This window comes from Canis aureus, chromosome 11, assembly GCF_053574225.1.
Source record: "Canis aureus isolate CA01 chromosome 11, VMU_Caureus_v.1.0, whole genome shotgun sequence".
Classification (NCBI taxonomy): Eukaryota; Metazoa; Chordata; class Mammalia; order Carnivora; family Canidae; genus Canis; species Canis aureus.
The window spans coordinates 47,861,561-47,876,044 of NC_135621.1; the positions used below are offsets into that span (position 1 = coordinate 47,861,561).

Below are 14,484 nucleotides of genomic sequence, written 5' to 3' on the forward strand. Positions count from 1 at the left end.
CAGAGAGGAACTTGGCTCAGGGCTCTCAGTAAGCAACAACCCCAGCCCCTGGGGATGAGAGCTTCAGGCCTGAAGAAGGGATGTGCCCAGAGTGTCCACTGCACCCTCAGAAGGACGGTATAATGTGCAGCATGGCTGACCACAAGCAGGAACAAGGCTGCCAAGGCACTGCCCCACCTCTAAGACTTGACCTCATCTGTGTGTCCCCAGGCTGGTCAGCCCTGGTGGGAGAAGTGCTGTCCCATTGTTCATCTCCATGTCATGTTCTCTCCACATTCTAAATCCCCAGCATATGACCCTTGGATTCGAGGAGCATTCAAATAAGGATCCCAGTGAGTTTGAGTCAGATGGGTAACCTTCAGCCCTCACCAGGTTGTTTGAGGATCTGTACACAGTACCATGTCCTTCCCAGAGCCAGTGGTCTAAGATGACTGTAAGTTAAAGCAGTGACCTGGAAATGATGTAAGGATCATGGAGAGTAGCTGGTTCCTCATCGTCCTGCTGAGTGTACTTACAGCTTTTGAGCTGTCTCTCTTCCCTACACTGGCCTCTGCCCTGGAGAGGCATGGCTGTGGCCACAGGTAGTGAGGGGCAAAAGGACCAAGACTCTCACACAGGGAGGTGGACAGAGTAAGAGATTTCAAGTCACATAGGCCTGAGATAGAATTCTGGCTTTGCTACTCTGGGGAAGTTTCTTGATCCTTCTGACCTTGACTTCCTCACCTGTAAAATGTCAGTAATGGCAATATCCTTCTACCATGTGGACTTGTGAAGGTTAAATGGGATTTATTTAATATGCAATAATAAAGATTTACTACCATTATACTATACTGCTATTATACCAGCTAACCTAAACTGCCTTTTTTTTTTTTTTTTTTTTCTCCTCCTCTTAGCTGCTGACATGGCCTCCAGAAACTTCTTCAGGAGCCTTTGGTCTCTTATGGGATCTCAGCATGGATGGGCTCTTCCATCAGACTGGTCAGTACTAGGGAGCAGGGTGGAGATTTGAGCCCTCAGTACCCAAGCTCAAGTGCCTGGAGCCCAGCATGTTGGAAAGGTGCTAGTGGGGACATTGCATCACCACGGCAGGGAGACATCAGGCCATCTTTGGCTCTGGCTCCAGCATTAGTAAACAGCTGAGCCAACAGGCTCCTTGGCACCTTGATCTGGCTTCAGATCCATATTACTGTGGCCAAGTTCAGGCTGACCTCATAGACTCTTGGGATCCCAGAACAGTCTGGAAGGCGAATTTTCTGGATTTAAGGAGACAGCTTGCCTCTGAGTTCTTCCCAAGAGTTCCAGTTTGCTTGGAAGAGTTTCAGGAACCTTTGCATCAAATTGGGGAAGCTCTTTGGGTTGGAGTCACTAAGGGGGAGGGCCTTGAAACTGTGCCCCCACCAGCAGTCCCCCTTGGCTCCTAGGACATCAGAGGCGCCCCCGAGTTTGGTCTGGGTAAAAATGAGAGCCTTGAGTCTATACCTGGGTCCTGACGTTGAAAGGGTGATTTAAGTATCTTTATACTTGAGGATGTTCAGAGATCCACAGAGCAGTCAATTTCCCTTTAGTGGTTGCATGCTTCCCAGGCTGTCCTCATTTGGTACCTGAACCCAGACTCTTGGGCACCAAAAAATATGTAGCCAGTGGAAAGATGCTTATGGCAGACAGGAAGGAAGGATTCACAGGTGTCCAGACCCCACCTTTGTCCACAGCTGTAGTCTGCCCGCCCACCCACTAAAACACGAAAGCATGTAGCTCAGAAGGCCAAAGTTACAGACCCAGGATGTACCATTAAGCCTCTGCCCCACCAACCCTTTGGATTTCTGCTTTTGTGCCTCTTGTACTTCAGGAGTTGGCTGAGCTGGGGCCCATCTGTCAAATGAGACTATTCCAGACTCCTCCTGCTCCCCCCTTCTACCCCCCCCCCCATCTGCACACTGGGACCTTGTAACTGAGGTCTTCTGAATAGCAGCAGTCCGACATCCCCATCCTTTTCATAACCTCTGCCCCTGCAGCCTGAGCTGCCCTTTCTTGAGCCTCTGCAGCCTCCTCTGTGGCACGTTTGCCCTTTTGGGGGAACAGAGACCTTCCTTGTCCTCCTCTTCTCCTCCATGCAGTGGTATGTGTCTCCTCCTGCAGGGGCAGAGGGGACGTCCCACTCTTCTTTGCTTCTTACCACATTGTCCCTGATTTGCCCTCCCATCAGGAGGGGCCAGGAACCTGCTCTAGAGTTCTAGCCAGTTCAGCTCTGACTCCAGAGCGTTTTTCATGGCATCACCTGAGAATCCCGCTTAGGCTTCTCCTTGTCTCCCATTGGAGTAGAGACTGGCCTAGAGAATTCCAAGCCCAAGGCTGGGATCTTGACTGATTTGGGGAAAATTTAAGGCCCGGTCCGCAATAGAATCGAAAGCAGGGACTTAAACATATTTGTTCACCCAGTAGTATTAGTCACAATAGCCAAAAGGTGGAGGTAATCCAAATGTCACTGAAAAGTGAGTGGATAAACAAAATGTGGTATATACATGCAGTGGAATATTATTCAGTGTTTAAAAGGAAGGAGTTTCTGACACATGCTGCAACGTGGATGAAATTTGAGAAGTTTATGCCAAGTGAATAAGCCAGCCACAAAAGGACAAATGCTTTCCACTTAAGTGAAGTACCTATAGGTGTCAAATTCATAGAGACAGAAAGTAGAATGGTGGGGGCCAGGACCAAGGGGAAGGGACAATGGAGGGTTAGTGTTTCATGGGTACAGAGTTTCATTTAAGGAGGATGAGAAAGTTCTGGAGGTGGACAGCAGTGATGGTTGCGCAACAACGTGAGTGTACTTAACACCACTGAACTGCGCACTTCAAAATGGTTAAAGTGGAAAATTTTATGTTACGTATTTTTTACCATAATTAAAAACAAACAGGGTCGCCTGGGTGGCTCAGCTGGTTAGGCGTCTGCCTTCAGCTTAGATCATGATCCCAGGGTCCTGGGATTGAGCCCCACATCAGCCTCCCTGCTCAGCAGAAAGCCTGCCCCTCTCCCTCTGCCTGCCTCTCCCTCTGCTTATGCTTTCTCTTTCTGTGTCAAATAAAAATCTTTAAAACAAGTTTAGAGACAAGAACTAGATACCAGAAGAGAATCTACCAAAAGCTGGAACTAAAAATTGACCACCAGTGCAAGAAGCATGTGCAAGGTTAAGTTAGATCCAGGATTGGGGCAGACCCGGTGGCTCAGCAGTTTAGCGCCACCTATGGCCAGGGACGTGATCCTGGAGACCCGGGATCCAGTCCCATATCGGGCTCCCTGCATGGAGCCTGCTTCTCCCTCTGCCTGTGTCTCTACCTCTCTATCTCTCCTCTCTGTATTCTCATGAATAAATAAATAAAATCTTAAAAAAAAAAAAAAGTCAGATCCAGGATTGATATAAAAGGAAATAATGCTGCTCAGATTTGTTAGCAACTTGAGGTGCTCTGAGTGTCTTGATCCTCTGTGCGACACAGTCCCCTGGGGCAGAACCTGGAGCTGCCTTCCCTTCCATTTGGAGCTATGATTGGCGTTTGTCTTTTCAGGTTGCCTTGCCTTTCTCTTTTGTAAAATGGGGAGATTTGTTTGCGTATGTGTACATTTCTATCCTTTCCTGGAGTTTGTGGTGACAGGCCATTTTCCCCATTCTGTCCTGAGAAGGCTTTTACACTATCACCTTTATTCCAGCATGTTTCTTTTTTTTTTTTTTTTTTTTTTTTTAATTTTTATTTATTTATGATAGTCACAGAGAGAGAGAGAGAGGTGCAGAGACACAGGCAGAGGGAGAAGCAGGCTCCATGCACCGGGAGCCCGATGTGGGATTCGATCCCGGGTCTCCAGGATCGCGCCCTGGGCCAAAGGCAGGCGCCAAACCGCTGCGCCACCCAGGGATCCCCTCCAGCATGTTTCTTAATTAAAAGGAGATCTGAGATGGGCCCAGGCTTCAGAGCAAACTGTTAAGGTGCGCTCTGGGTGACTGCGGTGGAGGACTGAACAGAGTGCAGGTCTAGGGGTCACTGGAGGTTTTTTTTGTTTGTTTGGTTTTTTTGGTGGGGGGGTCACTGGAGTTTTAGGGTATGGTGGATACTGTTTTCCTAGATTAGCAAGTAGCACAGGTCACCAGTTAAAAGCTCCTTGGTGAACTTGGAGATTCGAATATTTCAGGGGGATGTTTATGCATTATTTAGAAAACATACATTGAGTGTTTCCTGTAGTCAGTACCTCACTAGGTGGCAGAGGGAGATACAGAAATGAGTAAGATGTGGTTCCTGCCCTCAGAAAGCTGACAACCAAGTGGGAAGGGATGAAATGCACAATTAAAATAGGAGATGGACACAGCTACAAAACTGGGGGAATTCTAAGGAGAGGGAGATTACTTCTAGCCAGGTGGGGTTGTGGGTATGAGGAGGCTGGAGACAGGGAGTGCTTTGTAGGGGAGAGGGCAGTTGATTTATCTCTCAAAAGATGTATAAGGCAGGGATTGCAAATTCACTTCTATGTGGGGACCAAGTGAATCCGAGACTAGAGAGCTCTTGCCCTGTCTAAGGCTAGTAGGTCTGGTCTTGCCAGATCTCTCCATTTTCGAGAGAAGCTATGTTTTAGTTAGGATGTGTACTTTGACTATAAGTAACAATTAAGAGAATTAGTACTCAGTTAAGTGAAGTTTATCTCACATGACAACAAATCCAAAGGGTGTGGGGGGGTTTCTATGGTATGTTCAGCAGATCTACAGTATCAGGGCCCTGGCTTAGCTTTGGTGTCTCCCTTCTCACTACTACTACTCAATGTTGCAGAATGACTACCATAGCTCCAAGCATCATATGCTCTCATGATACAGCAGTTCAAGGCAGAAAAAAGGGTGGAAGAGACGAGGTCATTCCTTCTCGTACTTTTCTCTCTTTTAATCAGGACACTCTTTCCATTTTGTTTCATTAGACAGAACTGGGTCACAGGCTTTAGAGGACACTTGCCATGTTTTCAGACTCTCTGGTACCCTCTGAACACCCTGGCTATGTTTGAAGAATTTTTAGCCTCATGATCCTACCCCTCCAGGGTAGAATCCTAGACACTCACTCTTCCAGCATCCTTTCAGATATTTGAATTTTTAATTTTGGAATTTCCAGTTAGTTCTGTATTTTTTTAATAGTTTCTGTTTGTCTACTGGGATTTCTTATTTGTTCATTTAATATAAGCATATTTTCATTTACCACTTTGAGGATAGAATAGCTGCTTTAAAATCCTTATCCATAATTATAACATCTGGGTCCTCTAATTCATTAACATGGAAAATTAAATGTGAAAGTGAACATTTATTTAGAATGAGTAGAGAAATTATACTAAATACTGGACCTTGGGAGGTTCAGGTTCTATTTTTCTGGATATCTTCAAGGTATTTTCCAGAAATGTTCGTGTAGAAATGCCCACCGATTGTAGCCTGGCTTCCCTGTCTAACCTAGAGCTTTCACAGTGGGCTGTGCACGTCAGGGCCCCAGAGCTTAACCTTCATGAACTTTAGGGTCAATTGGCTTCTGATACATAACAAACTGTTTTCTGTTCAAACAGCTAGAGCTCTTTTCTGTAGCCTGTGGCTCAGAGCTCTGACTGCTCCAGTAGCCACCCCAGACCAGTCCCTGCAAAGATAAGTGGGATGACATGGTTCATCTGCCAAGGTGGACTTTCCTTGAGCAGACACCCAGACAAAAACCAGGGTTTCCTTAACAGGGAAGAAAGGGAGCATGGCTGATGGATAAGCAGCCAGCAGAATCTGCCTTAGCCAGAATGCCAACATTTATGTGACATCTCCTCTTGGTAACTAATTCAGTTAAAAGACCAAACCCCCACTGTGAACCCATCTGCAGGCTATATTCGACTGTAGATGGAATATAGCTCCACTGGTTTGCAGCCCTGGGGGTAGGGTTTGGTGTGAAGAGATACAAGGGAAGCAGGGAGCCATGGGAACAAAGAGGAGGATGGGAGAGTAGGGACTTCTTTAGGAGGGCAGAGTAGGGGATCAAATGGTGTTCGGGGCCAGACCTTGGAGGACAGTGGGGGCCAGTGCAGGCACAATGAAGCCTTATTAGTCTTTATTAGGACTGGGGCAGAATTGGTGGTGTTTATTTTCTTTTTTAAAAAAGATTTTATTTATTTGACACAGAGAGCACAAGCAGGGGGAGCAGCAGGCGCAGGGTGAGGGAGAAGCAGGCTCCTGCCTGAGCAGAGAGCCCAATGTGGGGCTTGATCCCAGGACCCTGGGCTCATGACCTGAGCCAAAGGCAGACGCTTCACTGACTGAGTCACCCAGGCATCCCATAAGAATCGGCCTTGTTTAGATGTAATTCATATACCGTGTAATTCACCCTTCTAAAGTGTATGATTTAATATGATTCATAGGGTTGCTCAACCATCACCACTATCTAATAATTCTAGGACATTTTTATCACCCCAGAAAAAAACCTTCATACCCATCATACCCGGCTCCTTCTAGGCCTTGGCAACACCTAATCCACATTCTGTCTCCAATGAACTTGCTTATTCTGGATATTTCATATAAATGGAATTGTAAAATATGCAACCTTTTGTATCTGACTTCTTTCACTTAACATAATGTTTGCAAGGTTTATGCACGTTGTAGCATGTATTAGTACTCCATTCTTTTTTATGGCTGGATAATATTCCATTGTATGGATATACCATATTTTATTCCTTCATCCATTGATGGACACTTGGGTTGTTAACATTTTTTGGCTATTGCAAATAATGCTACTACAAACACTTGCACACAAGTATTTATGGGGACATATGTTTTCATTTCTCTTGGGTGTATGCTTAAAAGTGAAATTGTTCAGTCATATGGTGACTGTATGATTAATTTTTTGAAGGACTGCCAAACTATTTTCTGAAATGGCTTTATATTCCCACCAGCAATACATGAGGGTTCCAGTTTCTTCACACCCTTGCCAACATTTGTTATTGTCCATCTTTTAATAGCCAAACTAGTGGGTGTTAAGTGGTATCTAGTGGTTTGGATTTACATTTCTGTAATGACTAAGGATGTTCAGCATCTGTTCATGTACTTAGTGGCCATTTGTCTGTCTTCTTTGGGGAGACATCTATTCAAGTGCTTTGCCCATTTTTTTATTAGGTTGTTGGGTTCTTCATATACTGTGGATACTAGACCCTTACCAGATGTGTGATTTGCAGATATTTTCTCCCATTCTGTGGCTTATCTTTTCACTCTCTTGATGGTGGACTTTGATGCACAGGGGTTGTTGTCTTTTTGTTTTGTTCAGTAGGCTCCACACTGGGTGCCCCTGATGCATAAGTTTAAATTTTAATAAAGTCTGATTTATCTTTTTTTTTCTATTGTTGCCTGTGCTTTTGGTGTCAAACAAGACACTATTTCCTAGTCCAAGGTCATGAATATTTTCCCTAATCTTCCCTTCTGAAAGTTTTATAGTTTTAGCTCTTGCATTTAGCTCTTTGATCCATTTTGAGTTTTTTTTTTTAATATGGTGTGAGATAGGAGTCCGGCTTTATTCTTTTGTGCATGTGGATATCCAATTAGTGAAAACCAATATTTGTTGAAGACTATTCTTCCTCCAATGAGTTGGCACTCATGCTGAAAATCAATTGATCATAGGTTATGAGTTTATTTCTGGATTCTCAGTTCTCTTCCATTGATTTATGTATCTTTATGCCAGAATCCCAAATTCTTTTGTGTTGTTTTTTAGTTTGGGGTTTTTTTTTTTGAGAGAGAAAGGGCATGAGCTGGGATGAGAGGGGCAAGGGAGAGGGAGAGAGAGAGAGAGAGAATCTTAAGAATCTTAAGCAGGCTCCATGGGTATGGAGCCCAACATGGGGCACAATCTCACCACCCTGAGATCACGACCTGAGCCAAAATTGAGTTGGATGCTTAACCAACTGAGTTACTCAGATGCCCAGTACCCCAAATTTTTTATCACTGAAGCCTGCAGTTTTGAAATTGGGAATGTGAGTCTTCCAGCTTTGCTCTTTTCAAAATTATTTTGGCTATTCTGAGTCTCTTGTAATTCCATGTTAATTTTAAGATGGCTTGGGATCCCTGGGTGGCGCAGCAGTTTAGCGCCTGCCTTTGGCCCAGGGTGCGATCCTGGAGACCCAGGATTGAGTCCCACGTCGGGTTCCCGGTGCATGGAGCCTGCTTCTCCCTCTGCCTGTGTCTCTGCCTCTCTCTCTCTCTCTGTGATGACTATCGTAAATAAATAAAAATTTAAAAAAATTTTTAAGATGGCTTGTCACCCTCTGCAAAAACAACAGGGGTTTTAATAGTGATTGTGTTGACTCTATAGATAACTTTGAGTATTACCACCATCTTAATAATATTGAGTCTTCCAATCCATGAATATGGGATGTCTTTCCATTTACTTAGATCTTCTTTAATTTATTTAACAATATTTTATGGTTTTCAGTGTGTAGGTATTATACTTATTTTGTTAAATTTATTTCTAGTATTTTCTTATTTTTGATGCTGTTATAAATAGAATTGGTTTGTGGGTTTGTTTGTTTTTTTTTTTTTTTTTTTTTTTTCATTTTCTTTTCAGATTGTTCCTTGCTGGTGTGTAGAAAGAGAGCAGATTTTTGTATACAGACCTTGCATTCTGCAACCTTGCTGAACTCGTTTATTAGCTCTAATCGTTTTTTTAATGGCAGAATTTGGTTTTGAAAGCAAACATGTTCTTGTGCAACTAATTGCTTGAAAGAAATGACCTCATGTTTCTTTAACAAACATACTTTGGCCGTGCCAATGTAGGACTGGCTAGTAACTCTGCCAAGCACACTGAGTAGGCAGCAGGCTTGGAGAAAAGGAGCTCTATCAATGAGATTGAAACACTTTAGAGAAGGAGTAAAACATGCGTAGGTTCTGTTCTGTTAACCTCTAAGACAGTGTTGTTCATTCTTACCTACCCATTCCATTCCCTACCAGCTTCTATAATATTTGTGTAGGAGGGAAAGAATATAACAAAAAGACTCTGGCCAATACATTCTTTGGATATTTTTTAAGTGGGTAAGAAATTTAGTTCTCAGAAAAATTAGTTTCATTTTTGTGAGCAGTATCTTTGGACACTTTGTTCTTCCTCACGTGGTCACCATGCTTTTTCCCTTCGTCCCTGAGTCTGTAGTATTATAGTCATTGGGGCTTTGGGGGTCTCTGGGACAGGCCCCTGTTTTGTGGGTCACTTTCTTTTCTGTCACTTTCTTTTCTCACTTGTATTTTGTCTCCCTCCTCTCTACTCTCCTTCCTTATTCCCTCTCAGAAAACATTTTATAAGGTTGCTTCTTGTAAAAAGAATAAAACAGTGACCGGGCAGCCCCAGTGGCGCAGCAGTTTAGTGCCACCTGCAGCCTGAGGTGTGATCCTGGAGACCTGGGATCGAGTCCCACGTCTGGCTCCTGGCATGGAGCCTGCTTCTCCCTCTGCCTGTGTCTCTGCCCCTCTCTCTCTCTCTCTCTCTCTCTCTGTCTCTATATGAATAAATAAATAAAATCTTTTTAAAAAATCTTTAAAGAATAAAACAACGACCAATAACCTCACTAGCTAGGTAACTCCTGTTGTATTATCTTAGAGTATTCTATGTATCAAGTGCAGAAAAATCAAATACTAGAGACAGTTGCAAAATGAAAAGTGAAAGCCTTCCTGCCCAGCCATTCCCATGGCCACTTTCTCTCTCCAAGTAGTCATTATTCAGAGTCATTATTTCTTGTGACTATTTCCAGAAGCAAAATCCACATAATACATATACATATTGATACATACATATTATCAATATAATACATGTTTCTGTGTTTATCGATTTATTTACACCATATTTTTTCTGACACACTTTGATATTCATCTGAAGTTATCTCCAGTGGAGAGTTAATCTAGGACTTTCCCAGCTCTCTCCCCTGGGAGTCAGAAAAGGCCACAGTCTACATAAAGCAAGTCAGGCAGGATTTTCTAGACCAGGGGTCTCCAGTATGGAAGACCCTTGAGGTAGGATGAGCCATCAAGTGCAAAAAGAAATCATTAACACTTATATTTACATTTAGTTCATCTTTTTTTTTTAAGTTTTACTAAAGTGTATAATTGACATACATTAAACTGTACACATTTAAAGCATGCAATTTATACACTTGACTTATATGTATATTCATAAAACTGTCGTCATCAAGATAATGACCATTGCCCTCAAAGTTTTCTTGTACCTCTTTATAATTAATCTCTCCTTCCCCTTTTGTCTGAAAGGAACCACTAATATACTTTCTGTCACTGCAGATCACTACAAATGTCACTATAGTTTGCATTCTCTAGAACTTTATATAAATGGAATTACATAGCAGGTACTCTTTTTTTTGGTCCAGCTTCTTTCACTCAGGATAATTATTTTGAAATCTATCAATGTTGTGTGTAACAGTACTTTATTCTTTTCCATAGCTGAGTACTATTTCATTATATGGATATCCTAGCTCTACTAATGGACATTTTGGGTTTTATTTTGTTTTGTTCTTAGTTTGGGAGATATGAAAATCTGCTATAAGTATTCTTATGCGGGTCTTTGTGTACACATCTGCTTTCTTTCCCCTTGGGGTAAATATCAGTGAGTGGATAGGCTGGGTCATATGGTAAGTGTATGTTTAAGGTTATTTTACATTCATTTTTTCTTTAGCAATCTCTGCACCCAATGTGGGGCTCAAACTCGTGACTCTAAGATCAAAGTTGCATATTCTTCCAACTGAGCCAGCCAGGCACCACTATTGATATTTTATAGTTGGTGCTTTTATTTTTTTTATTTTTTTTTATTTTTATTTATTTATGATAGTCACACACACAGAGAGAGAGAGAGAGAGGCAGAGACACAGGCAGAGGGAGAAGCAGGCTCCATGCACCGGGAGCCCGATGTGGGATTCGATCCCGGGTCTCCAGGATCGCGCCCTGGGCCAAAGGCAGGCGCCAAACTGCTGCGCCACCCAGGGATCCCATAGTTGGTGCTTTTAGTGTCATATTTAAGAGACCTGAGATCTTTCTTGTTTTTTTCTAGAAATTTCATAATTGAGTTTTATAACTTACAACTTTTATAATTAAAATAAGTTTTATAATTTATAATTAGCTTTACATTTTTATGTCAGTGGTCCATTTCGAGTTAATTTTTATCAATGACATAGGTTGTTAATTTCTTTACATATGGCTATCCAGTTGTTCCAACACATTTGTTGAAAAGATTATCCTAAAAGAAGAAAGAAAGAAAGAGAGAGAGAGAGAGAGAGAGAGAGAGAGAAAGAAAGAAAGAAGGAAGGAAGGAAGGAAGGAAGGAAGGAAGGAAGGAAGGAAGGAAAGAAAGAAAGAAAGAAAGAAAGAAAGAAAGAAAGAAAGAAAGAAAGGAAGGAAGGAAAGGAAGGAAAGAAAGGAAAGAAAGAAAGAAAGAAAGAAAGAAAGAAAGAGAAAAGAAAAGAAAGAAAGAGGGATCCCTGGGTGGCGCAGCGGTTTGGCGCCTGCCTTTGGCCCAGGGCCGGATCCGGGAGACCCTGGATCGATTCCCACATCAGGCTCCCGGTGCATGGAGCCTGCTTCTCCCTCTGCCTGTGTCTCTGCCTCTCTCTCTCCCTCTCTCTGTGTGTGACTATCATAAATAAAAAAATTAAAAAAAAAAAAAAAAAGAAAGAAAGAAAGAAAGATTATCCTTACTGAATTGAATTACTTTGTACCTTTATCAGAAATCAATTGATCATATATGTGTGGGTCTATTTCTGGACTCTAGGCTGTTTCATTGATTTATATATCTAATTTTATCCACCCCATATTGATTACTTTAACTTTGTAAGTCTTAAAATCATAGTTTAAATCTTTCAACTTTGTGGGGCACCTGGATGGCTCAAGTCAGTTCAACATCCAGCTCTTGATTTTGGCTCAGGTCATGATCTCCAGGTTGTGGGATCCAGCCCCACTTCAGGCTCCATGCTCAGTGCAGAGTTTGCTTGGGATTTTCTCTCTCCCTCTGTCCCTCCTCCCCATTCTTGCATGCACATGCACATGTGCTTGCTCTCTCTCACACTCTGTCTCTCTTGTTCTCTCCCTGAAATAAGTGAATAAATCTTTTTTTAAAAATCCTTCAGCTTCGTTCTTCTTTCTTAATAAATTTGTTTTGGCTATTCTAGGTCCTTTGCATTTTCATATAAATTTTAAAATGAGCTTGTCATTTTCTACCAAAAAAAAAATCTGCCTGAATTTTTATTGGATTGCACTGAATCTATAGATCAATTTGGAGCAAATTGGCATGCTTCACAATATTAAGATCTCCAGAATCCGAATGTATCCACGTACATCGGATATCTTTCCATTTATTTAGGTTTCCTTTAGTTTCTTTTGATATTTTAGTGTACAAATCTTGGGATTCTTTTGCTAAATTTATTCCTAAGTATTTTATTCTTTTTGATGCTATTGTAAAATGAATTGTTTTCTTAATTTCATTTTCAAATTGTTGATAGTGTACTGATATATAATTGATTTTTGCATATTGAACTTGTACCCTGACCTTGATAAATCCCTACTTTGCTGAGAATTTTTATCCGGAATGGATGTTGGATTTTGAGATGTTTATGTGGTTTTTCTTTTTCAGCCCCCTAATATGGTGAATTACACTGACTGATTTTTGAATGTTTGTTTATTCATCCTCACATTCTGGAATAAATCCTACTTGATCATGATGTATTAATTTTATATGTATTGGTTTCAATCTGGTGAATTTTTGTTGACATTATGTTCACAAAGGATATTAGTCTATAGTTTTCTCTTTCTGGTTTTGGTCTCAGAGTAATACTGGCTTCATAGAATGTGTTAGGAAGTATTTACTCTACAGTATTCTGGAAGAGTTTATGTAAAACTGGTATTAATGCTTCCTTAAATGTTTGGTAAAGTTATCCAGTGGAGGGGCACCTGGGTGGCTCAGTTTTTTTTTTTTTTTTTTTTAAAGATTTATTTATTTATTCATGATAGACATAGAGAGAGAGAAAGAGGCAGAGACACAGGAGGAGGGAGAAGCAGGCTCCATGCACCGGGAGCCTGACGTGGGATTCGATCCCGGGTCTCCAGGATCGCGCCCTGGGCCAAAGGCAGGCGCCAAACCGCTGCGTGGGTGGCTCAGTTGATTAAGTGTCTGCCTTCAGCTCAGGTCATGCAGGGTCCTGGGATCAAGCCCCATGTCAGGCTTAGCAGGAATCTGCTTCTCCCTGTGCCCCTGCCCCTCTCGTGTGTGCTCTCTCCCTCTCTCAAGTAAATAAATAAAATCTTTAAAAAGTAAAATAAAGGGATCCCTGGGTGGCACAGCGGTTTGGCGCCTGCCTTTGGCTCAGGGCGCGATCCTGGAGACCCGGGATCGAATCCCACATCGGGCTCCTGGTGCATGGAGCCTGCTTCTCCCTCTGCCTGTGTCTCTGCCTCTCTCTCTCTCTCTCTGTGACTATCATAAATAAATTTAAAAAATTAAAAAATTAAAAAATAAAAAGTAAAATAAAATTAGCCAGTGGAGCCACCTGGGCCTTGAGTTTCCTTATGGGAAGATTTTTTTTTTTTTTCCTTATGGGAAGATTTTTCACTCCAAATCCAATTGTTAAAATTAGTTACGTGGCTAATTTATATTATCTGTTTCTTCTGAGTGAGCTCTGTTTGTGTCCATTTCACCTAAGTTGGCAAATTTATTGGTATATGTTTGTTCATAATATTCCTTTATTATCTTTTTAATATCTGTTGGATCAGTGATGATGACCTCTTTCTCATTCTGATATTGGTCATTTGTGTGTCTTCTTCAGTCAGGTCAGTTGGGTCACAGGTTTATCAATTTTATTGATCTCAGAGAACCAGCTTTGGGTTTCATTGATTTTCCTTATAGCTTTTCTGTTTTCTGTTTTACTGATTTCTGCTCTTTTTTTTTTTTTTTAAATTTTTTTTTTTTTTTTTTTTTTTTTATTTATTTATGATAGTCACACAGAGAGAGAGAGAGAGGCAGAGACACAGGCAGAGGGAGAAGCAGGCTCCATGCACCGGGAGCCTGACGTGGGATTCGATCCCGGGTCTCCAGGATCGTGCCCTGGGCCAAAGGCAGGCGCCAAACCGCTGCGCCACCCAGGGATCCCTGATTTCTGCTCTTTTATTTCCTTTTAAATTCTGCTTGTTAGGGATGCCTGGGTAGCTCAGTGGTGAGTGTCTGCCTTTGGCTCAGGGTGTGATCCCCGAGTCCCAGGATTGAGTCCCACATCAGGCTCCTTCTATGGAGCCTGCTTCTCCTCCCTTTGCCTATATCTCTGCCTCTCTCTGTGTGTCCCTCTCATGAATAAATAAATCAAGTCTTTAAAAATAAATAAATAAATAAATTCTATTTGTTTGGGGTTAATCTGCTCACTATTTCCCCCCAGTTTTTTAAGGGGGAAACTTACATCATAATAGCTTATCTTTTTTTTTTT

General features: G+C 42.0%; 1 protein-coding gene across 5 annotated transcripts in view; it reads left to right on the forward strand.

The window, feature by feature from the left end:
* The window catches only part of FAM178B (family with sequence similarity 178 member B), a 107,162-nt gene that overhangs the window by 35,567 nt on the left and 57,111 nt on the right, over positions 1-14,484 (forward strand). For all 5 annotated transcript variants that reach the window (XM_077915159.1, XM_077915161.1, XM_077915160.1 and 2 more), the window contains one exon: positions 894-978. In XM_077915159.1, the coding sequence (XP_077771285.1) occupies positions 894-978 (85 nt within the window). The remainder of the gene's footprint in view (positions 1-893; positions 979-14,484) is intronic.